A 24,321-nucleotide genomic window follows, 5' to 3' on the forward strand; every position below is an offset into this window, starting at 1 on the left:
ATTGAACCCGTGTCCCCTGCATTAGCAGGCAGATTCCTAACCACTGCGCCACCAGGGAAGTCCAAACACTCTACATTTTAAAATTTCTGCCTGAACAGGGTCATAAACATTCTAACTTCTAGCCTTCCTGGTTGAATACAGTGAGTTAGTGTTGAGATGATCGGAGCAGAAGCCCATTTTGACCTAAATCAAGTCAGTGACACATTTTCCAGCCATTTCTCCACCACATTTTTACAGGAAGAACGTGATGTTCTATGCATTCAACTATTTTGATGCGGTAGTGAGGAGATCGTGACGCTGAAAAGGACGTCACCTTTACCCTCACCCCGTTCCTGATCCCACGTGAGGCTTTGGGAATTGAGCTGTGGTCCTGTGATGTCTACTGCGTATACTACTTGCAAATTTAAAATAAAGCCCTTTGAGGAGGGGATTGGATGGCAGGTTTGGAAATTTAGGGTTTTAGGGGAAATTAATAGTTGTTTAAATTAAAGAAAATTGAGGTAAAGCACCTCCTTCCTCTTCCCAAAGTTTGGGGTGCTGTGGGTATTAATAGCAAAGGATCATCTCTTTCCAAAGAAATCTCTTCACAGATCTCTTCGGAAGTGGAGTATGTCCCCCTCCGTACTCTGATTCCTTTTTTGTGTCCTTAAACTGGGTGAGAGGTTTAAAGGTCATAGAACAAGTTTTTAAACATTTTCTTTGAATATTTGTATATGATCACCTGGCTTTGGAATTTCTCATCTAGAGTATTTTGGTGCCTTGAACAAAATTTCAATTTTAACAGCCTGTTACATATACAAAATAAAAATAGAATTACAAGGAGATAAAGGCAAATCTAAAAACATAGGACATAACACATATCCTAACACATATTTTGGAAACTGACATCAAGTAGACAACATCAATCAATACACAGAAAATATTTAGAAATAAACCTAACAAAACATGCACAAAAATCTTTATAGGAAAAAATTTAAACTTGATTGAAAGATATAGAACAAAAGGTGAATATAAACAGATGTTTAGGTTTCTGGATGAGAAACCTTAACATTATAAAAATGTCAGTTATCCCTCAAATTAATCTATAAATTCAATGCAACCTCAATTGAAATCCTGGCAGGATTTTTAGGCAACTTGACTGTTCTAAAATGCCAGTGGGGAAGTAAAGGCACATTAATAGTTTACACAGTTTTGAAAGAGAAGAACACAGGTATGTGTGTGTGAGGGAGGTCTCTTGCCCCGTTAGACAAGACATATTGAAGACTCTAGAGTTTAAAACAGTGTAGGGAAGGGGGAAGGAGGAGGGATAAATTAGGAGTTAGGGATTAACAGATGCACACTACTATATATGAAATAACCAACAAGGACCTACTGTATAGCACAGGGATCTATATTCAATACCTTGTGATAACCTGTAATGAAAAAGAATAAGAAAAAGAACAGATATATATATGTAACTGAATCACTTTGCTGTACACCTGAAACATTATAAATCAACTGTACTTCAATTTAAAAAATAAAATAGGACTTCCCTGGTGGCGCAGTGGTTAAGAATCCGCCTGCCAATGCAGGGGGCACAGGTTCAAGCCCTGGTCTGGGAAGATTCCACATGCCGCGGAGCAACTAAGCCCGTGCGCAACAACTACTGAGCCTGCGAGCCACAACAACTGAGCCCATGTGCCTAGAGCCCGTGCTCCACAATAAGAGAAGCCACCGCAATGAGAAACCTGCACACTGCAAAGAGTAGCCCCCGCTCACCGCAACTAGAGAAAACCTGCACGCAACACGAAAACCCAACGCAGCCAAAAATAAATAAATAAATAAATATTTATTTATTTATTTAAAAAATAAATAACAATAAAAATTTAAAAATAAATAAAATAGTGTAGTATCATCACAGGAGAAGAAAAATAAATCAGTGGGATAGAAAAGAGAACCCAGACACAGATCCATGCACATGTGGGTGAATACTAGAGAAGGCATTAAAACTCACCAAGGAAAAGATAAACTATTCAGAAAAAAAGGCTTGGAAACTGGCTCATCTTTTGGAATAAAATTAAATTAGATGACAATCTTATAAGTGGAAAAAACAAATTTTAGATCAATTAAAACAAATAAAACTTTTAAACTAGTAGAAAAATATTTAGAAGTATATCTCTGTGATTTGGCAATGGGTGCACTTCCTAAAGCAGACACAAAAAGCACAAACCATAAAGGAAAAGATTAATACATTTGATTATATTAAAATTGAAAACTTCTGTTTGGCAAAAGACACCATAAACACATTTAAAAGAGAAGTGGCAGACTATGAAAGCACATTTGCAACATATGTAGCAGATGAAGGAGTAGTGTCTAAATAGACAAATAACTCCTACAAATGTAAGGAAAAGACAATATGGAAATGTTGCCAAATGAGGAGCAGACAATTCCCAGGAGAGACCACTCAAACAGTAAAAAAAATTATAAAAGATCCTCAAACTCCTAGTAACTATGGAAAATAAAATTAATAATTTATATATCATCTTTCACTAATTGGAATGACCAAAATTTGAAAGATTGCTGTTACAAATGCTGGCAGATATAGCAGTTATGGGTTACACATTTATACAATATTTTTGGAGAACAATTAAAAATTTAAATGTTCCCACCCTTCAGTCAGCAAGAGCCATCATGAATTCTATTTACTTCCTCGTCCAAATCAAGACATCCTTGAAGGCCTGTGGCTCTCCTCTCAGTTAATTTCTAAATATGACACACCCCAGGCCTTCCTCACCTGTCCCCACACTGGCCCAGGGCCTGGAAAGCATAAGACTGTCTCTGACCTTCTCTTGCCCCACATGCAAAACGCCTTTTGTCTGTGTGATTCCATGGCCTGATAGCACAGGTGATTTCTTCCTGATGCTTGCTGCTCAGAAGTATGGCCTGGGCAACCGCTTCTCGGCCTTTTGGCTAAGATCAGCTGTAGCATCTATTCTTATCAGAAGTACGGCCTGGGTTCTCTTTATTCTCGAACCCTAAACATTATGGAGAATTTGTCAGGTTGTTAGTTATCCCCACTCTAGACTAGGCAAGGACAGGAGATTTACACCATTCCCACTCTGCATCTCTGCCCCAAATTCTTCTCTCACACCAGCTCATAGAAATTTTCTAGTCTGTTCTATTGGCTTACTTTTTTTTTTTTTTAAGTCTCTTTTGGTCTGAGACTTGGACTATACTTCTCGAACTTAGAGGCTAAAAATGTGAAATTTCCCAACCTTCTACTTCCTTACTAGGTGTGGTGGTATTAAAATATGTTCAAAACTTCATTGGTACACCTCCCTTCAAGTGATGGAAGCCAAATTCCTATCCCTTTGAGTGTGGGCTGAACCTAGTAACTTGCTCCTAATGAATAGAATACTGTGGAAGTGACAGTGCGTAACTTGGGAGAGTAGGTCGTAAAAGGTACTGCCACCTCCTGCTCACTCTCCTTTGGACCATTCATTCTGGGGTAGGCCAGCTGCCATACTGTGATGTCACTCAAGCAGCCTATGTGAAGCCCATGTAGTGAGGATGCCTGCCAACAGCCATGTGAGCAAGCCATCTTGGAAGCAGATGCTCCAACCCCTTTTGGCCCCGTCTGATATCTTGATTGCAACAACACAAGAGCCTGTGAGCCAGAACTACCCAGATAAACTGACTCACAGAAACTGTGAGCTAATAAATATTTGTTGTTTTAAGTCTCTAAATTTTGGGGTAATTTGTTACACAGCAATAGATAACTAATACACTGAGGGAATTGGCAACATCTTGTCTCATGGCCAAATGGGATAATCAAAGAGAGAAGAAAAGAACATACAGGCTAATATTTTCTATGGGCTGAACTGTCACTCCACCCCCCGCCATTCATATGTTGAAGCCCTAACCCCCAGTACCTCCAAATGTGACTGTATTTGGAGATAGGGTCTTTAAGGAGGTAATTAAGATTAAATGAGGTCATTGAAGTGGGCCCTAATCCAGTGTGACTTGTGTTCTTATAAGAAAAGGAGATTAGTGGACTTGCCTGGTGGTGCAGTGGTTAAGAATCCGCCTGCCAATACAGGGGACACAGGTTCGAGCCCTGGTCCCCTGGTCCGGGAAGATCCCACATGCAGCGGAGCAACTAAGCCTGTGCACCACAACTACTGAGCCTGCGCTCTAGAGCCCGCGAGCCACAACTACTGAGCCCGTGTGCCACAACTACTGAAGCCCGCGTGCCTAGAGCCAGTGCTCCACAACAAGAGAAGCCACCGCAATGAGAAGCCTGCACACCACAATGAAGAGTAGCCCCCACTTGCCGCAACTAGAGAAAGCCCGCGCGCAGCAACGAAGACCCAATGCAGCCAAAAATAAATAAATAAATAAATAAATAAAAATTAAGAAAAAAAATTTTTTTTAAATTTAAAAAAGGAAGAGGAGATTAGGACACAGAAGCACAGAGGAAAGACCATATAAAGATAAAGGGAGCATACTGGGAACTTGCTCTGTGGCCAATGTGACTGAGACACTAAATTTTTTATTTTAACTAATTTAAATTTAAATTTAAAACTGATGCTCAATTCAGTCATTGGAAAACTTTTAGGTACATTTGGAACAGCTTAGGTAGGTGAATCTACTTTTTCAACCATAAATTTTATTAAATCTAAATACATGCCAGGTATTTCTGATGAAATTTAACATCTGAATTGAGATGTGTTGTAAGAATAAAATATATACTGGATTTAAGATTAAGATTTTAAAAAGAATGTAAAATAAGATTAAGATTAAAAAGAGAATGTAGGGCTTCCCTGGTGGCGCAGTGGTTGAGAATCTGCCTGCCAATGCAGGGGACATGGGTTCGAGCCCTGGTCTGGGAAGATCCCACATGCCTCAGAGCAACTAGGCCTGTGAGCCACAACTACTGAGCCTGCGCGTCTGGAGCTTGTGCTCTGCAACAAGAGAGGCCGCGACAGTGAGAGGCCCACGCACCGCGATGAAGAGTGGCCCCCGCTCGCCGCAACTAGAGAAAGCCCTCACACAGAAACGAAGACCCAACAGAGCCAAAAATAAATAAATAAATAAAATTAAAAAAAAAAAAAAAGAGAGAATGTAAAATATTCTCATTAAAAATTGTTGGACTTCCCTGGTGGCACAGTGGTTAAGAATCCATCCGCCAATGCGGGGGACACAGGTTCAATCCCTGGTCCAGGAAGATCCCACATGCTGTGGAGCAACTAAGCCCGTGTGCCACAACTACTGAGCCTGCACTCTACAGCCTGTGAGCCACAACTACTGAGCCCACGCACTGCAACTACTGAAGCTCACTCGCCTAGAACCTGTGCTCTGCAACAAGAGAAGCCACCACAATGAGAAGCCCGCGCACCTCAGAGAAGAGTAGCCCCTGCTCTCCACAACTAGAGAAAGCCTGCGCACAGCAACGAACATGCAGCCAAAAATAAAAGAAATTTATTTTAAAAAATTGTTATATTGATTACGCATTGAAATAATACTTTGGCTAAATTGAGTTAAATAACATGTATTCTTTTATTCTGTCTTCTTTTGATTTTTTAAATATGACTACTAGAAAAATTTTAATTACATATGTGGCTCACATTCTATTTCTATTTCTCTCATTGGTTAAAGACTGCCCCACAGGGCATTACTTTCCCCATACACACACCTAGCAATGTGTCTCTTGGCCCCTTGGGGGTGTCACAGCAGGACAGCCCTTTATCTGGGTCCATAAGTGGTGAGCAAGGCCAGGGTCATGCTTAGCCAAAACCTGAATGATTTCTTGTCACAAGCAGAGCATCAGAAGGCAGAAATAAGGAGTTGGAGGTTGGAGTTCAACCTGGAGAATCTTCTGTCGATAGACTAGAGCACAGGCAGAGCTGAGGACCCTGGTGCAGGACAAGTTGCTGCTGTTCATAGGACAGGGTGGAAGAGGTATAATGCAGCTGCCCAAGCTTGCTACCCACCAGCTGCTTGCGAAGCCACCACATTGCAGCCCTCATGCACTGGCAGATATCCTCCATGCAGCTGATGGGTACCCACCCAATCTGGTGTGGGATGAGGTGAGGAGAAGCATTCCTCACGAGCAAAGGCCTAGGCCTGGAGACATTGGGACTGAATGAGTCCAGGAAGGGTGTGCATAACTGGGTGTAGAATGTCCTGTGACCCATAAGTTCCATTTAGAGCTACACACTCTAAAGAAATCTTCATACATATGTATGAAGAAACATGTTCATTACAATATTGTTTGTAATAAAGAAAAGTTGGAAGCATTTGTCCATCAATAGACAAATGCTCAAATAAATTGTGGTATATTCATATAACGAACACTATATAACAGGTCAAATAAACAAATTAACCAAATGGAAATTCTAGAACTAAAAAATCAATAACTGAAATAAAAAACTTACTGGATGGACTCAGTAGCAGAATGGTGATGACTGTCAACCCAGAACCCTATTTTCAGTGAAAATATCCTTCAGGAATGAAGGTGAAATGAAGACATTTTCAGATGAAGGATAACTAAGAGAATTCACAGCCAGCAGATCTGTTCTGAGAGAATTGCTAAAGGAAGTTCTTCAGACAGAAGAGAAATAATACAATAAGGAAACCTGTGACATCAGGAAGGAAGTAAGGGAACAGAAATGACAAATACTGAGTAAATACAATAGAATGCTCTTCTCTTTTTTAAAAAATTTATTTTATTGAAGTATAGTTGATTTACAATGTTGTGTTAATTTCTACTGTACAGCATAGTGATTCAGTTATACATATACATACACATTCTTTTTCATTATGGTTTATCACAGGATATTGAATATAGGTGCCTGTGCTATACATTAGGACCTTGTTGTTTATAGAATGTTCTTCTCTTAAGTTCCTCAAAATATGTTTAATGGTCGGAAGCATAAATTATAACATTGTCTGATTGGATTTTTAAAGTATGTACAAATAATATTATATATGACAACGATAGTATAAAGTAGCAAGGGAAAGGGGTCCTATAAGGTGGTAAGTTTTCTACATTCCAATTAATGTGGTAAAAGAATGATTCTAAGCAGACAGTAAAAAATGATGTATTTTGTAATCCCTAGAGCAACCACTAAAAAACTGTACAAGAGATATAATGAAATCCCAATAGATAAATTAAAATGGAATATTTAAAAGATATTCAAATAACTCAAAAGAAGGCAAATGTAGAGGGGTGGGATAGGGAGGGTGGGAGGGAGGGAGATGCAAGAGGGAAGAGATATGGCAACATATGTATATGTGTAACTGATTCACTTTGTTGTAAAGCAGAAGCTAGCACACCATTGTAAAGCAATTATACTTCAATAAAGATGTTTAAAAAAAAAAAAAAAAAGAAGGCAAATGTAAGAAAACCAGTTTCTTCTACACACAGAACACTCTGACACAAAATGTGTTTTCCAGCTGTCTATGGATGCCAACTGGTTATCCTACAATTTAATTCAATTCTGACACTAACTACCCCAAGTAAGTGCAGACCCCACAGATTAAAGGCTCTGTCCCAGAAACTGCCTCCCACTTCGGATGCCCATGGCAAGTCTGGGCCTCCCATACTTCTGACCAACCAGCTATAAATCAGGGGTTCCTTCAACCCCCTCTTCAGTTTCAATAATTTTTTATAACAGCTCAGAGGACTCAGGGAAACCCTTTACTTACTATGACCAGTTTATTATAAAAGATACAACTCAGGAACAGCCAAATGGAAGAGATGCACAGAGCAAGGCGTGTGGGAAGGAGTATGGTGCTTCTGTGCCCTCTTGGGACACGCCATCCTTTCAGTACCTCCATGTGTTCACTGACCCGGAAGCTATCTGAACCCCTTAGTTTAGAGTTTTTATAGAAATTACATGATGTACGTATGACTGATTAAATCATTGGACATTGGCAATTAAGTCAACCTCCAACCCCTCTCCTTTCCTCGGAGGTCAGGTGCGGGGCTAAAAGTTCCAACCCTTTAATCAGGTGGTTGTTCCTCTGGCAACCACTCCCAGCCTCCCAGAGTCATCTCATTAGCATATAAACAGACTTATCACAATGGAGGTTCCACGAGTTTTAGGAACTTTGTGCCAGGAACTGGAGAAGATGACCAACTATATATTTCTTATTATACCACAATATCACAGCAAGAAAAGGGAAACAGGAGTGAAACACAGAGGGAACAGCAAAAACAGATTTATAAAACGGTATACCTAAACCCAAACATGCCAATAATTACACTTAAAAGAATAAGCTGTTTCTGTATGCACTAATGTAGAAAGTCTCTAGGACATATTGCTATGTAAAAAACAAGTTACAGGACTTCCCTGGTGGCGCAGTGGTTGGGAATCTGCCTGCTGGTGCAGGGGACACAGGTTCGAGCCCTGGTCTGGGAAGATCCCACATGCCACGGAGCAACTGGGCCCGTGAGCCACAGCTGCTGAGCCTGCATGTCTGGAGCCTGTGCTCCGCGGCAGGAGAGGCCACAATGGTGAGAGGCCCGCGCACCGCGATGAAGAGTGTCCCCCGCTTGCCGCAACTAGAGAAAGCCCTAGCGCAGAAACGAAGACCCAACATAGCAATCAATCAATCAAATAAATAAATCTTAAAAAAAAAAAACAAGTTACAGAACAAAGCATTCATTATAAACCAGTTAAGTTTTTTATATATTCCTGTATGTCCATGTACGTTTGCATTTCCAGCCCAACATAAATGCATTAGAAAGATCTGGAAGTATATTCAAATTGAAAATAGTTCTTGAAAAGTCGCTGGGATTAGAGAGGAGAAACAGTGTCAAGAGGAACTTTTTTTCTGTATAATTTTAATGACAAGAATGTATTTATGTATTACTTTGTCATTAAAAATAAATGAATGGAATTAATTTTAAAAGAACATATTTTTTCACAGTGTGCTGGTGATACCATACGGGAATTAGACATTTTTAGGTCCCCTGACTCAGGAGTGTAGCCAACTGCTTTTAGCAGAATTTGTCAAATGAAGTTATTAGTATTTCAATCTATTTCCTATCTGTGCCATTTATCTTTTACTCCCATTTTTCTTCCCCTTCCCAAATTTAAACCCTCAAGTCTGGAGCCCTGTAACCCTAAGGGTTATGGATCCAATCTCCCTTTATCTTCACCCACTCCAACATCATATTACTCTTTTAGAATTTAACACTTTCAAAATGTTAGATATTCCCAGGGATGGCTTTCATAAAAATATGTTCAGCAGTTTTTCCACTATTATTTTTAAAGTAGTTTTAAGAGCAATATTTTTCAAATTGTAGGTCTCAATTAGTAATGGGTCATAAAACTTATATAGTGGGTCTCAATTCATAATATTTTTTAAGAAATGAAATAGAAAATATCAGAGTACACTGAAATTATAGCGTGGGTGAGATTTGTGAAATTTTCGTTTGTGTGTGTGTGTGCACGTGTGTAGTGGGTTGTGATGGAAAATGTTCTTTGCTTTCTGTGGGTTGACGTAAGGGAAGGAGGAGGAGGAAGAGAAACACTGCTGTTGTGAAAACATTTAAAAGAAACTTGATGCAATGTGCCTTCTTTCCTTCTTCTACTTACACATGTAAGTAATGAGTAAATACTTACCCCTTAAACAAATGCTTGTTTAAAGACTAGCCAACAGATTCTTAGCTATACAAGCCTAGAAATGTGAGGTAACTAGAAGTTTTACAAATAATGCCATTCATCCATCCATTCATTCATTCATTCAGTATTTATTTAGCATCTATTACGTGCTAAGCCTCAGTGAAAGAATCTTTGGAAATTTCAGGGGAAAAAAACTAACCTCTTGAAGGGAATAATGAACAAAGGATAAATAAGACATTTGCACAGGGATTTAAGCCAGTTTTGTAATACGAATGTTATACCATGAACAGATATCCCCTAAGAGGATAGGGAACAACCAAGCATGCATACCAAGACTCGCTGTCTCTGGTGGGGCAGGTGGGAGGCTGGAAAGGATTTCAAGAGCAGAGTAGGCCACCATGGTGGTACCACAGTTCCACCTCAGCGTAGGATCCCCCTGGGTAGGGATGCGAATTTTCTGGGGCCAAAAAATATTCTCCTCACCAGGACAGGCTTGGCTCTTGCTTACACAACTGACTCAAAGTATGTTACTTAAGGGGCTGGAAACAGTGATGATTGTGACTAATTTTTTTTTAAGTACTGAGAATTTTTTTATTACAAAAATTTTAATGATCATGATACAGCACAGCACTGGTTGCAATGACTCTAATTTCAGTGTATCTGAAAGCATGGTTCCCCCCACATATTGATCTCTCCACCTAATGACCATCCTAACATAAAATTTTGTCTTCTGATAATTCACAATAGAGACAGTAAATATTTCCTTGAAATTTATTTACCTGCCCTTAGACTTGAGTGTGTAGTTTGCAGTTGTGGGTTCCGTGGTATGTGCTCAATTATACATGTAGAGTTACTGATGCTGGTGATGGACTTACATTTATTCCTGCTCCTTGAATCTGGGGTGACAGCAATTATTTCCTGAAAACTTAGAAAGTCATCAGCCTTTTCAGTAAGAGCAAACAGGATTATGATCTATTCTCCATTCGTTTTAAGGCTTTAGTACTTAAACTGATGTTTCTTGGTAAGTATGATCTCAGATGGCCTTGAGCTGCAGCGGCTTGAAGCAGGATTTAGGTTCCCCAGCCAGAGACTGACGTCGGGCAGCAGCAGTGAGAGCGCTGGATCCTAGTCACTAGACCACCAGGGACCAGTGGCCAGTGACAAGGCCCTGGCCCGTCAGCTGTGTAGAAATGAATTTCCACACAGAGATGGAAAGTAGTGAAGTAGGTAAAGTGTTTATTAGGAGGAAAAAGAGTACATACAGTACATGTGGATAGACACACAGGGGGGCTCAGAGAGAAAGTCATGCCCTCGTGGTAGTTTGAATCAGTTTTATGGGGCATTTCTTCCAGGTTTCCTTTGACCAATCATCTTGCTTTGCCTGGTTCTTTTATCTCATATGGATTTTTATTTTTTCTAGTTTCTTTAAAAATTTATTTGTTTATTTATGTATTTATTTTTGGCTGTGTTGGGCTTTTGTTGCTGCGCACAGGCTTTCTCTAGTTGCGGTGAGCGGGGGCTACTCTTCCTTTCAGTGTGCGGGCTTCTCATTGCAGTGGCTTCTCTTGTTGCGGAGCACGAGTTCTAGGCACATGGGCTTCAGTAGTTGTGGCATGTGGGCTCAATAGTTGTGGCTTGCAGGCTCTAGAGTGCAGGCTCAGTAGTTGTGGCGCACGGGCTTAGTTGCTCCGCAGCATGTGGGATCTTCCTGCACCAGGGGACCAGGGCTCAAACCTGTGTCCCCTGCAATAGCAGGCAGATTCTTAACCACTGCGTCACCAGGGAAGTCCCGCTTTGCCTGGTTCTAAGTCCATATTTCATATATCACAGGGTCCTCCTCTGTGTGCGTGCGCATCTCTTAGCCAAGAGGGATTCTAGCGAAGAGGCCTGTGGGTAGTTGACATCACTTACTATGGGGTGGCGCGCCCTCCTTTTTTGACTTCCAGGGAGCCTTTCTGCGCATGTGTAGTCCGGGAGGTCTCCTTGATTTTGAGAATGAGGAATATGTGGTCTTTTATCTCTTATCTGGGCAGGACTCAGCCTCCTCTCTCAATTGTCCTGTTATTGATATTTTGGAGTTTCTGTCCACAGGGAACGAACTCCAGCTGCTTACCCTGCAGCCCATCTATCTCCTGCCTCAGGTATATGCATTTTCTTTATTAGATAATAGGAGGACATGTTTCTTCTGTCTACCATTGATGTAATTTCTGTGACTGTAATTTTTGAAAAGGAAAGAAGAGTGAAGGAAGTGAGAGGGGGAGGGAAAGAGGGAGGGAAACTCACATGGGAGGTGACATTGGTAGGGACGTGGATGGTCCATGCCATGCCACTGTTGTTCTTCCATGATGGCTGAAGATGAGCCATTGGGAAGTTGGCAAAATATGCCAATTTATAGCTGAGTTGAAAGGCATAGAAGAGGGACAGCCTTGGAGTGAGTGTAAGTAGTAGATATTGTGGTATCTGACCAAGAGAGCCTCAGCATTCCCCTCAGCTTGACTGGACTTTAGGCAGGCTTTTTCCTGACTCCAAGCCCTTACCTCCCTTTTCTTAGAGTGTTTCCTTTTCAAAACCTGTCACTGTGAATTCTTTCTGCCCCTTTGAGTTGTAAATCTTTTTGAAAAGCATCTTGCCAGTTTTACAACCCAGGAATGTCTTTCTCAAGGACCAGGGAGCCATCCCTTTGAAATATAAACATCAAGGGAGACAGCACCCCTATCTCCCAGTTTCTGTGGGAGGGTAGGAGCCTAATTTAGGTGGGCACCTTGCTCCAAATTGTAAAACTACCTCCTGTCATGAAGATGCAATAAAGTTTATTTTTCCTTTGGGTAAGGTCAGTTAACAAACACAGATGGCCTGGAACATCCCCATCTCAGCTCTTAAAAACTCTCTTGCCCTTTGTTTCCCTAGAGGTGAGCTCAGCCTGAGCTCAGGACCTTAGCCCCTGTTGCAATAACCTTGAACAAAGTCTTCTTTGCCTGTTTGACTTTGTTCAGGAAATTTTTCCTTTGGCACAGCTATGGGCTAGCCTGGGGAGAAAAATACTTGAACTGAGAGCTGGGAAGCTGGATCGAGGTCCCCCCTCTGCTCTTAAATTATAGGAACTGTGGGCAACGCACTTCACCCCCCTGAGCTCAGGATCTTTAAAATTTAGAGGTTAAAAAGATGAACTCCAAGATTTCTTCCAGCGTCAAGGTTTTTTGGTGGCAGATGTGCTAGATTGACAGTGGGGAAAATTATAAATGCTCCAAGAAACATATAGCGATTTAAATGCAGGTGGGTTGTTGTGTCACCTAGAAAACATTAAGGACTAACAGGATCATACACTGTTGCACTGCACTTACCTGGTCCTTAGAAGATGAAGGGGCTCTTTAGGAAGCATGAACGTGACCCCTGTGGAAAACCCTTGTTCTAGAGAAGTGACTAACCCCCAAGATGCTAGCCATCTTGACTCCCCAGAGACACTTGTTTCCAGGTGGGCACGTTGGAGGCCACTTTTAAATAAATATTCTTTCTCTACAGACTCTTTAGTTATCATAAACACTGCTCTGTCCTATCATGGGTCAGACACCAAGACAGCTGGTGGGAATTTGGAACCAGAAGGATCAGGGTAGGGATAGGAACCCAGATAACCAGTTAAGGGTTTGTGATGATTACTCCTTCTACTTAACTCACTATGCACTTCTATTGTATAAACCTATCACCTGCCACTCATTCTCCCCAAACAGGAATGTCATTCATTCATTGATCGGCCAACCAGCCCATCTTAAGTGAAGTGGCTCAATCTCACAGAGTTCCAGCAAACGAAAGGCCTCGAGATAAGAGGCAATAAGAACTGACCGTATTTGTCCTGCTCCATCAGGAGTCAGTGCTGTAGTACAACACATACAGCAAGGACCTCTGGTCACAGTGCTGAAGGAATTATCCAGAATCTTCCTGGTCTATTACACTAATAAATCTAATACTAATATACCAATTACATATACTAATACTAATATACTTACACGTTAATAATTAATAGGAGTGAAAGGTACCCCCAACCACCACTGTGACCCCCATCACGAGGCAGGTAAGTGCTACAGCAATGTTCTATCAGTCAGGGCTCTCTTGCTAAAGGAGAAGCACTTCTGTATTTCAAGGAGAAAGGAGTTAGTTAGACGCTTACACAATGATTTGAAGGGTTGGAGAAACAGTATGGAAACTGGCTGGTTCATGAAATCAAGAAGGGGTGGATCCTAGGGAAACTGCTGACAACAATCCCAGCTGTCTGTAACAGCTCCTCCCTCTCAGGAGGGGGCCGGAAGCTGCAGCAAATCATATGTCTATCATATGTCCAAGCGTTTGTTCACAACTGCCAACAGAGACACTGACTTTTCTGCCTTCCACATGTCCTGTGAGCAACTTTAATTGGCAGACTGTAACCCAATACAGGAAGGTGATACTGGGAAATGGAGCTCCAGACTTCCCTGCAATGCAGAGAATGGAGAAAGCATTGTGGATGATATTGAATTGACAAAGATAATCTGGTACAAGCAAATTAAGCCAAACACCTATATCGAGGGTAGAAGGCACACAAGATGCCATCAAAGCCCATGACTCCTCGTATATTACTACAGAACCTCAGGGACACTCTGGGCAGAATCCCTAGAGCAAATTAAGCCCAGACAGACGTGGTGGCTTAATAATTCACCCAGCTTCTCTTTCCTTCTCAAATGTCAAACTGCCTGGAAGTCTCAGATATGGATCTGGCACACACATAACTCCCATGCAACACAGGCTATCTTTCCTCAACCTGGCAGTGCCCTCAAGCATAACAAGACTCTTCAAAGCCCAAGTCCAAGAGATCAAGGTCCGGAAAGAGAAAGGAGTTTCCTCCTCCCCTAAGTCCTCCCTGGGGCATCCCTTTGTAGGGTCTAGAGCCTCCCTGATAATTGACATGAACACCCAAGGCCATGTGCTTCCAGTGACACCAGAAGGGTATGGTCTGAACCTAAGGCCCCTCAGAACAGGGCAAAAAAATGTGCATTGTGCAAAAAAATGACCATTCACCATATAAGATATAGCATACTCAGTAGCAGGGGGCTCATTTTGTTACACTCTCAGATGTCTAACTGGGGAGATGATGGTATCATAAGTACAGGAGGAAAAGGAGATTTAGAGGAGGAAGGTGAGGAAAGGGACCCTCTGACACTGGGTGGGAATGTAAATTGGTGCAGCCACTATGGAAAACAGTATGGAGGTTCCTCAAAAAACTACAAATAGAGTTACCATATGATCCAGCAATCTCACTCCTGGGTATATACCAGACAAAACTATAATTTGAAAAGATACATGCACCCCTATGTTCATAGCAGCACTATTTATGATAGCCAAGACATGGAAACAACTTAAATGTCCATCGACAGATGAATGGATAAAGAAGATGTGTATATATATATATATATATATACACACATATATAGATGTGTATGTAAAGAAGATGATATATACATATGTGTATACACACACAGACACACACACACAGTGGAGTATTACTCAACCATCAAAAAGAATGAAATAATGCCATTTGCAGCAACATGGATGGACCTAGAGATTATCATACTAAGTGAAGTAAGTCAGAAAGTGAAAGACAAATACCATATGATATCACTTACATGTGGAATCTAAAATACGATACAAATCAACATATCTACAAAACAAAAACAGACTCACAGATATAGAGAACAGACTTGCGGTTGCCGAGAAGGAGAGGGGGTAGGGGAGGGAAGGAATGGGAGTTTGGGATTAGCAGGTGCAAACTATTATATATAGAATGGATAAACAACAAGGTCCTACAGCATAGCACAGGGAAGTGTATTTAATATCCTGTGACAAACCATAATGGAAAAGAATATGAAAAAGAATATATATATGTATAACTGAGTCACTTTGCTGTACAGAAGAAATTAACACTACATTGTAAATCAACTATACTTCAATAAAATTTTAAAAAAATAAATAGAGGAGGAAGGTGAATTCAGTCAGACACACTGAGTTTAAGCTGTCTGCAGGAGAGCCAGGTAGAGGAAGCCAAAATGCCCTGGATTCTCTGTATTTCTCCTGTTGAGAATACACAACAAAATCACCACACGGCAAGCTCCCCAGCCCTTCCAGAGTCACTGTTGTTGAAAGGCCTCCAGGCCTTTCATGCCCTAAGGGAACCCTTGCAGATCTGTCTCCTCTCCACCACACTCTTTCCTCAGTTCTTCTGCCATATCAACTGTAACTGTTTACAAATGCACGGTGCATGTTCTAGGCCTAGGATACTGAGTGTGATAACTTGGTCATCAAAGAGCAGTCACTGGATAAATATTTGTTGAATTGAATTGAACTGATGGGAAAGGCTAAACTTGTTTAAATTATTTTACCTGAAGCTGTTTCCCAATCACATCTGAGGAGAAGCCAGTCAGGGTCAGACTGAGCCAAAAGCAAGAAAAGACCATTTATGCCTGGGGTCCTGGCCCCATTCCTTTTGGTGCTGCCACATCCAAATCCATGAGCTAACAAATGCTAATCCCTTGGCTAACTGCAGTGATGCAGAGAGAAGAATCCACGTGACACAAGGGTGCTGTGGTCAACTAGAGTTGGCATTCTGGCTTAGAAGAAAGCAACTCACTCCTTCCCCTCCCCTGCCTTGCACACTGGCCTGGTTGTTCTTCCCCCACGTCAGAGACAAAACGTGGTTAGTTATCTTGGCCCCCTACTCCCCTTTGAATTTGGCTAGAAGGCTATACCTGTGATGCTGGCCTGGGTCTTCTCCCATGAATATACCCAACAGAGGAGACCCTTGCTGGCCCTTGTCTCCATTGAAGGAAGGCAAAACTACGAGGCCTGAGATAGGCTGACCCTGGCTGGGCTGAGCTTCCACTGGAGCTGGCCGAGCTTTTGGGGTGCAGACGCACTGACCATCTGGTACCCGCCTCTTCTGGGGAGCTGAAACTCACAGGACAGAACTTGAAGGCTGCAACTGTACTTCGTCATTATGTTAAAGGTCCAACCCCACTCCAACACCAGTTAGAGAGCTGTGTCTCTGTGGGGTCCTTAGAAATCAGAACTCAAGGCAAAGCTTGTAAGTTAACACTTTATTGAGGGTCCAGGCTGCAAAAGTGAAGGACAAAGGGCAGTGAGTGGGGGAAGGAGGGCAAGCAAATTCAAAGGGGCATGTTACAGAGCTGTCCACAACCTCAGCAGACGCACTCCAGCTGCCCAGTCATGCCCGATGCCTGGGAGAGGCTGAGCAGAGTCACGATGCCTCACAACAGTCTGGCTGGGACAGAAAGGACAAGAACTTTACCTGTCAGCTCCTTCCCATTTCCTGTCAGCTCCTTCCCATTTCCTGTCAGCTCCTTCCCATTTCCTGTCACTCACACCCTTAGAGTGTGAACTCTCCTGTACTTCCTGCTTTGTTACCAGCTCCTGGGGAAACCAGAGCCTCCAGGTCTAATAAAGTCAGGCTGCTTTTCTAGAATCCTTGTGGTCATAGAATATGGGAGAAAGAGCAACATAGTCTTACTTCCCTTTGACGTCACCATATTTTTTTTAAACGGGTCATCATCCAAAGGAGAGAGTTTGTGCAGTTTGGGAGTTTAGTTGTGATGACTTAAGAGTCTTGGCCAATGTCTAAACTCGCTGAGGTATTTCTCAAGTATTTGAAATCAGTTTTAAGAAACAGGAGGAAAATATTTAAGAATCGATTACTTTTTTTAAAACATAAATTTATTTATTTTATTTACTTACTATTTTTGGCTGCGTTAGGTCTTTGTTGCTTTTTAATACAGCTAGATATTTGTAAACAGTATGCATTCGATTTTTTTAGTGCACAGAATCAGTCTAAAGAAGATAACCACAAAGGACAGTGAATTGGATACATTCTCTCGGCTCCCCTTTTATTCTTTCCATTGCTGCAGCTATAAGCTTCATGCGGGTGTAAACTGACACCACCCTCATCAGCACTCTGTTTCTCTTGCTCTCTTCCCAGTGTGTCTCTAATGCTGGGACATGGGACTCATGGGCGGTCTGAAACTGCAAGGGAATTAACAAGCCCTGGGACAACCCTTGACCAATGCGGGAAGGAGCTGGTGAACAACTGATCCCCCTACCAAACTCTTTTTTTTTAATTTTTTAAAAAAAAATTCATTTATTTATTTATTTTTGGATGCGTTGGGTCTTCGTTGCCGCGCGCGGGCTTTTTCTAGTTGCCGCGAGCGGGGGCTACTCTTCGTTGTGGTGCACAGGCTTCTCATTGCGGTGGCTTCTCTTGCTGCGGAGCACGGGCTCTAGGCGCACGGGCTTCAGTAGTTGTGGCTCCCGGGCTCTAGAGCACAGGCTCAGTAATTGTGGTGCACGGGCTTAGTTGCTCCACGGCATGTGGGATCTTCCCGGACCAGGCATAGAACCTGTGTCCCCTGCATTGGCAGGCGTATTCTTAACCACTGCGCCACCAGGGAAGCACCCCCTCCCAACCTTTTGAGTGGAGAATCTAAGGTCCATTCTATGTGGCTTCTCAGAGGATCCCAGTGGCTTCAGCCCCAGCCTCCCACAGTGGTGACCACCTGGAAAACACACTTTTGCCTTGGCTTTCCCTTCCTCTCTGTTTTACTTTCCCCACTTCCTCCCTCCTTCTCCTGAGAGTATTCTCCAAAAATTGCCTATATGCAAGCCTTGTGTTGGGCTTTGCTTTTACTTTTTGGGGGGGATTGGGGAGGGGGAGGCTAGAAGCGTTGGTAACAGAAATGGTAGAAAGCAGACCCTAGAGTAGGATCCTGGATCTGAATCACTCTCTGGTCAAATGGAAGTGAGGGCTCCACTGCCGGACAGCATGGAATGGGCATGACCCCTGGTGTGCCTTAGCGTCACAAGATTCCTAAGATGGGGATACAGTGCAGGGTAAAGGTCAAGTGTTGGGTTACAAGGTTGCTAAGGCACTTGAACAATATGAGGGCAGTGATGATTATAAGGACTGAGAGTTTGCCGGCTTTTATTAATTGCTTTAGAAGCCTTGAAGAAAGAAAATGACAAGCCCAGGTTAGCCAAATAACAACACAAGTCACTCTGTGAGATCCAGAAGGACTCTGTAGCTTGTTTAAAGAGACCTCACCTCCATCAGCCAGAGGGAGAATGTGCTGAAAATAAGTATTTAATTATATGAGTGATGGAACTGCAATGATGATTGAATGCATGGCTTCAAAGGTCTCTTTACTCAAAGCCCTTTGAGGAGTTCTCAGGAGAACTCCGAGAACAGGAATAGGGGCATTTGGGCGTATGAGCCTGATAATATCGTGGAGGCTTACTCTAGAGGAGTCATGAGGAGACACATTATATTAGATAAGAATTCTTGGGAGTTCCCTGGCGGTCCAGGGGTTAGGACTCCATGCTTTCACTGCCCTAATACACCAGCACCTCTTTTCTCTCCCTCCCTTTTCCCTCCTTGCACAGAGACCCCCAAACTGGCAGTGTGTCAGCCAGATGTGTTTTGTAGACCCGAAGTATTGTTTTAAAATTTGAATTAGTTGTCAACATTTTAGAAATCACGTCAATCCACATAAAACTCTAAATTTCCACCCATTTTATTATTTACATGAACTCTTTAAAATGTTAGAGTTTGAAATCTCTGCCCTGGAGTCCCCCTGGGGGCCATGCTTGTTCCACCCAAGAGGCAAAGGCTGCCTTGGGTTTTTTTTTCCATTTACAGTCAGCATCATAGACTGTGGGGATGGGACTAGACAAGGATATTAGTTATGACCTTTCACTTCATTTTGCAGATGAAGAAATTGATGAGTAGGAGATCATAGAACATAGTCAAGATTATACATTGGTTGGTAGCAAAACCAGGAGAGAGTTTAAGCCTTTGTTTTCTGAGTACATAGCATTTTCCTTAGTGCACCCATCGCATTTTGGAGGTCAGAGTAGGGGGGAGGTAAGGAAATCTTTCTCATTTCTCCCTTTAGCAATTATATTGACTTGACATCTGCTGTGCCCTAACCCAAAACTACCTCTCCTGCCAAACTTGGGTGTCTATAACCTACCAGTGTATAGCCGACTGTTGGGTAATCAAGTGATTATTTTTTAATGTAACCCAGGGATCACACTTCCCTTAGGATAGTCTCCCTGAATCCCCATCCTGCTTATTCATAGAAAACCCCATCTTTTACCAAGATTCCCTGATGTTTCTGACTATCCCCAAAGAATGCTTAAAGATCCCACAAATCCATCCAAATTGTCTCTGCCTCCCCTGCCCCCTTGCCTGGGTCGGAACTGCTGCTCATTTCCACCACAGGACAGTCTTTCCATCTCATCACTAGCTTCTCCACGCAGATCATTTTCCCCTCAAACCACTTTCTTTCAAGTCTGGACACAGATACATTCCTATATTTCTCAGGCATAGCATTTCACGAAACTTTGCTTTAGCCTTATATAATAACAGGACCAAGTCATGCTGCAGAAAAGAAAATGTGTAACAGGTAACTAGTTGCATCTGCTCCTAGATTGTCTAGGTTATGACCATCCACAGGAGATTACCCATTAACCAGTGCTCTCCTTTGCCCCCCCCCCCCCGCCCCGAACCTGCAGCAAAGTTGCAGGGGCCAGAGACGGGCCAGAGATGGGCTAATTCTGTACCTGGGAACACATTTCCAGTGAAGCAAAGAAAATCTAAGTTTAAGGCTAGCTTTCCACCACGTATAATGATTTACAGAGATGCCAAATCTACCCACGATGAAAACAAATGGTTGCACTGTTTGCATGGCAGTTTGTTTCTTTCCTGTCTCTCCACGTTAGAGTAGTATTCTGGTTTGACTTGGCATAACCAAAGGGCCCTTGAAATATTTTCAGTGTCAAAAAAGCAAGGCCCCTCCTCCACAAAGATGAATTTGAACCTTCACCTTTGACGAAACAAAACTTGCTGGCCTTTGAAAATATTCTTCATACTTCTAGCCACTGAGTTAGAAAAAAAAAAAAAAGTAGAGGTTTAACCTCAACTAGAAAAACCAAGAAAAAACATTTTATAGAGTTTCTGGAGAGGTGAGTGTTGTATTTTTAATATTTCAAGGTTGACATGGTTTGTGGGGAGTGAGTGAATAACGTGGCTAAATATGGAGAAAGACCATATTTAAGAAAACAAAGGGGTATCTCTCCGAGATTGAAAGGAAAGAGGCCCACTCAGGGTAAAGCAGGCCACCGAATTTTAAAGCTCATCAAACACTTTGCCCTACTCTCTACTTAATAATTTAGCAAAGCACAGCCCTGAGAAGTAGGTGATTTAGCTCAAAGGAGACATCTAATTAATGGCGGGACAAGTGAATAAATCAGGCCTCCTGACTCACTAGGCATTTTTCTTTCCACCACATCAGGCTGCCTTCAGCAGACAACAGGTAGGCAAGGCAGTAACAGGGAGGCCCCTTAAGCAGAGATTTCAACTGCCATCCTAGAAAGACAGTGGAATCACTCTCCCCTTTTAACTGTGAACCCTTTGTGGGAGTGATAGGGACAGAGTAAAGGGACAAAGTCGGTGATTAAATAGTTAATCCCACTAGGGGATTGTAAGTAGAGAGAAAAGTATGGGAGACCCCTGTAAGTTAACGATCACTCAAGAAAGCAGGCTTATAGGGACTTCCCTGGTGGTCCAGCGGTTAAGACTCCGCGCTCCCAATGCAGGGGGCCCGGGTTCCATCCTTGGTCAGGGAACTAGATCCCGCATGCTGCAACGAAGACCTGGCGCAGCCAAATAAATAAATATTAAAAAAGAAAAAAAAAAAAAGGAAAGCAGGCTTGCTTAACAACAAAACCATGCAACAGAAGCATGAGACATGCCCAAAACAATAAAACAATGGTGGAATGAGATCCACATCCTGCCCAGTGATGTCAGTAAGTTAATGATTCCCAGGACATGCTCCTCTGCATGCACTAAAAACAAAAATATAGGGGAAAAGGTGACATTATTCTGAAACCTGAAATGATTAACCATATTTTAGCATATATTACCACCCTTCTGAATAGCACCATGACAGCCCCAGTTTGACCATGTAGGGACAAGAAAACTCCCCCACCCGACGTGGAGGAGGAGGTGATGATAGAAGCTTGACGTCTACTCAAGAATGAGGAAGAAGGTGGCCTTCTTCCCCTTCCCACTTTTCCTTTGATTATGAAAATGTAACCCATTAAGTTCTCTGTGCGCACTCCCTTGCCTGCCTGCTTGTATCTCTCACAAGCGTCCTATACTAATAAACTCTTTCCTTACCTGTCACTCTGCCTCTTGCTGAATTCTTTCTGTGCTGAAACAGAAGAATCTATGCTCTGCTAAGTCCCAAAACGCATTCTGCGGTTTCAGCAGCATCTTAGGAAGGGTGTTAATGACGGGGAGGGAGAGATGGAGCTGGGAGACAGGACACTTGGCACTTCTGTGTGTTGACTGAATGCCAGCAAAGTTGTTGCCCATTGATTCTGGGAAATCACTTCTATTTAACTTGTGGTAAATGCTTTATCATAGGACAAGATTCTGACACTTTACAAAGTGCTTTTTTAAGAGAAAGAAGATGTGGAGGGAAGAGGGCAGAGTGAGGAGTTGCTATCTAATGGGCACAGAGTTTCAGTGGGGGAAGATGACAAAGTTGGATGGTGGTGATGCTTACACAATGACGTCAATGTACTTAATGCCAAAGAAGTGTACACTTAAAAATGGTTACAGTGGTAAATGTTATGTTATGTATATTTTATCACAATAAAAATATTTTAAAAAAATTTTTATTGAAATATAGTTGATTTACAATGTTGTGTTACTTTCAGGTATACAGTAAAGTGATTCAGATATGTGTATATATATATATATATGTATATATATATATATGTTATATATTCTTTTTTTACATTCTCTTCCATTATAGGTTATTAAAAGATACTGAGTATATTTCCCTGTGCTATACAGTAGGTCCTTGTTGGTTATCTATTTTATATATAACAGAGTGTATATTTTAATCCCAAACTCCAAAAAATATTTAAAGAAAGAAGATGCAGCATCAGGAAGGGCTTGATCCCCAGAAGCCACAGAGTACTGTCTGGCCAAGGGAGTTGCTATCTGGGCCACTTGAAGCAGCTGAGGGATCAGGAGCTGCCACCACCGCTGTCAGCTCCAGAAGGAGACACCCGGGCCTCAATCCATGCCTAGCTGTCCCCATGAAGCCAGGGACTGCATATTCATGTATTCTTTAAAACCAATAATGATGGATATCACATTATTAAGGTATTTAGGTCTCATTGGATACGTTTAAGAGAGTGAGATAACAGTTTTATTTCAAAATATGAATATTTAAAATATGCCAGAAATTACTTCCTTTATAGTGATTTAAATGTAGATGTTAACTCAAGAATGTATGAGGGCCCAACTAGTCTTTCAGAATCCTTCCCGGGGTTCATGGACAACAGTGTGGGGACCATTGCTTGCTCTGTCACTGTGATTACCTTTGCACGTGTAACAGTGGCATAGACAAGAGAACGCTGGACTTTACACCAACCAGGTTCAAGTCCCAGCGCTCACAAGGCTTGCTCTCCCACCCACATCATTCGGCTCTCCACTCAGAAGTCACCTCCTCAAAAGCCTTCTCTGACCCCCTTGTAAAGCAGCATGCCAGGGCCTTCTGCCCTAGATGTGCCTGGCTTTACTTCCCAACACTTATCCATCTGCAGCATGGTGTGTATTTCTTTGTTCACTAGAAGGTGACCTTCTTGAGGGCAGGACCTGGGTCTCTCTTGTTCTCTGTGGCATCTCCTGAGCTTAGGACCGTGCCTGTCAGGGCGAGGTAGACTGGTTCACCCAACATTCCAGCCCCTGGCCTTGCCTGACCCTTATAGCTGGGGTTCCATGGGAGATGATGCTGCAGCCAAGCAGACCCCCAGGCAAGACATGGCAGACAGAAGGGAGGCCCAATCACCCCTACAAATAACAAGCAGCTAACTCTGCGGCCCAGCTTAATTAAGCACAGGAACAGAAGTAACACAGTCACAGTCCCCACCTCACTTCTGCTTTCCTAGCTCTTAAAAAGTCTTCGTGGCGTGCCGCAACTAAGAAGCCCACATGCCGCAACTAAGACCCGGCGCAGCCCAAAATAAAAATAAATAAGTAAATAAATATATATATATTTTTAAAGTCTTCATAGACCAAACATAGTTTGGAAACTATGAGATAGAGAATGCTTTAAGAGCTTTTTTTTTTAGCACAAACAATATGAATAGGCAATTTAAGAATGCAAACACTTTTTAGTTACTTAGAAAACACAGATAATGCCAATTGTGTTCCAATCTCAGAGCCAGGGGCTGGGGGTCGGGGCAGAGACTTGAAGAACAGGCTATTCTTCAAGAGTGTTCTGGCAGAGGAACATGTGAGGTGTGAGGATACATGGGCAGGTGCAGAAAGAGGTCGTTGAAATCAGCTAGCAGAGAGGAAAGGGGGAAGCTACCTACTGGATCTGTCATGACCTCTATCAGAGACCTCCCCAGGCCAAGTTCATCAAGAGGGTAACCCAGATAGAGGCCAGCATGTTTAAAACGGCGGCCTAGGCCTCCTACCCCTTGCAGTCTCCCTCTCCTGGAGGAGACCAGCAGCGGAGCCAACAGCAGGAAGACATTGGTCAATCAGGTTACTGTGATCACCGGGTCCACAGTGGTGTTGAGCTTCTCCCTG

General features: G+C 42.4%; 1 protein-coding gene across 1 annotated transcript in view; it reads left to right on the forward strand.

Moving 5' to 3' along the window:
- LOC133084680 (dehydrogenase/reductase SDR family member 2, mitochondrial-like) overlaps positions 1–24,321 on the forward strand; it is a 78,420-nt gene that overhangs the window by 21,845 nt on the left and 32,254 nt on the right. Inside the window, exon 3 of the mRNA XM_061181468.1 lies at positions 24,216–24,305. Within this exon, the coding sequence (XP_061037451.1) occupies positions 24,216–24,305 (90 nt within the window). The remainder of the gene's footprint in view (positions 1–24,215; positions 24,306–24,321) is intronic.

The sequence above is a fragment of the Eubalaena glacialis genome, chromosome 2 (genome assembly GCF_028564815.1).
Source record: "Eubalaena glacialis isolate mEubGla1 chromosome 2, mEubGla1.1.hap2.+ XY, whole genome shotgun sequence".
Taxonomy (NCBI): Eukaryota; Metazoa; Chordata; class Mammalia; order Artiodactyla; family Balaenidae; genus Eubalaena; species Eubalaena glacialis.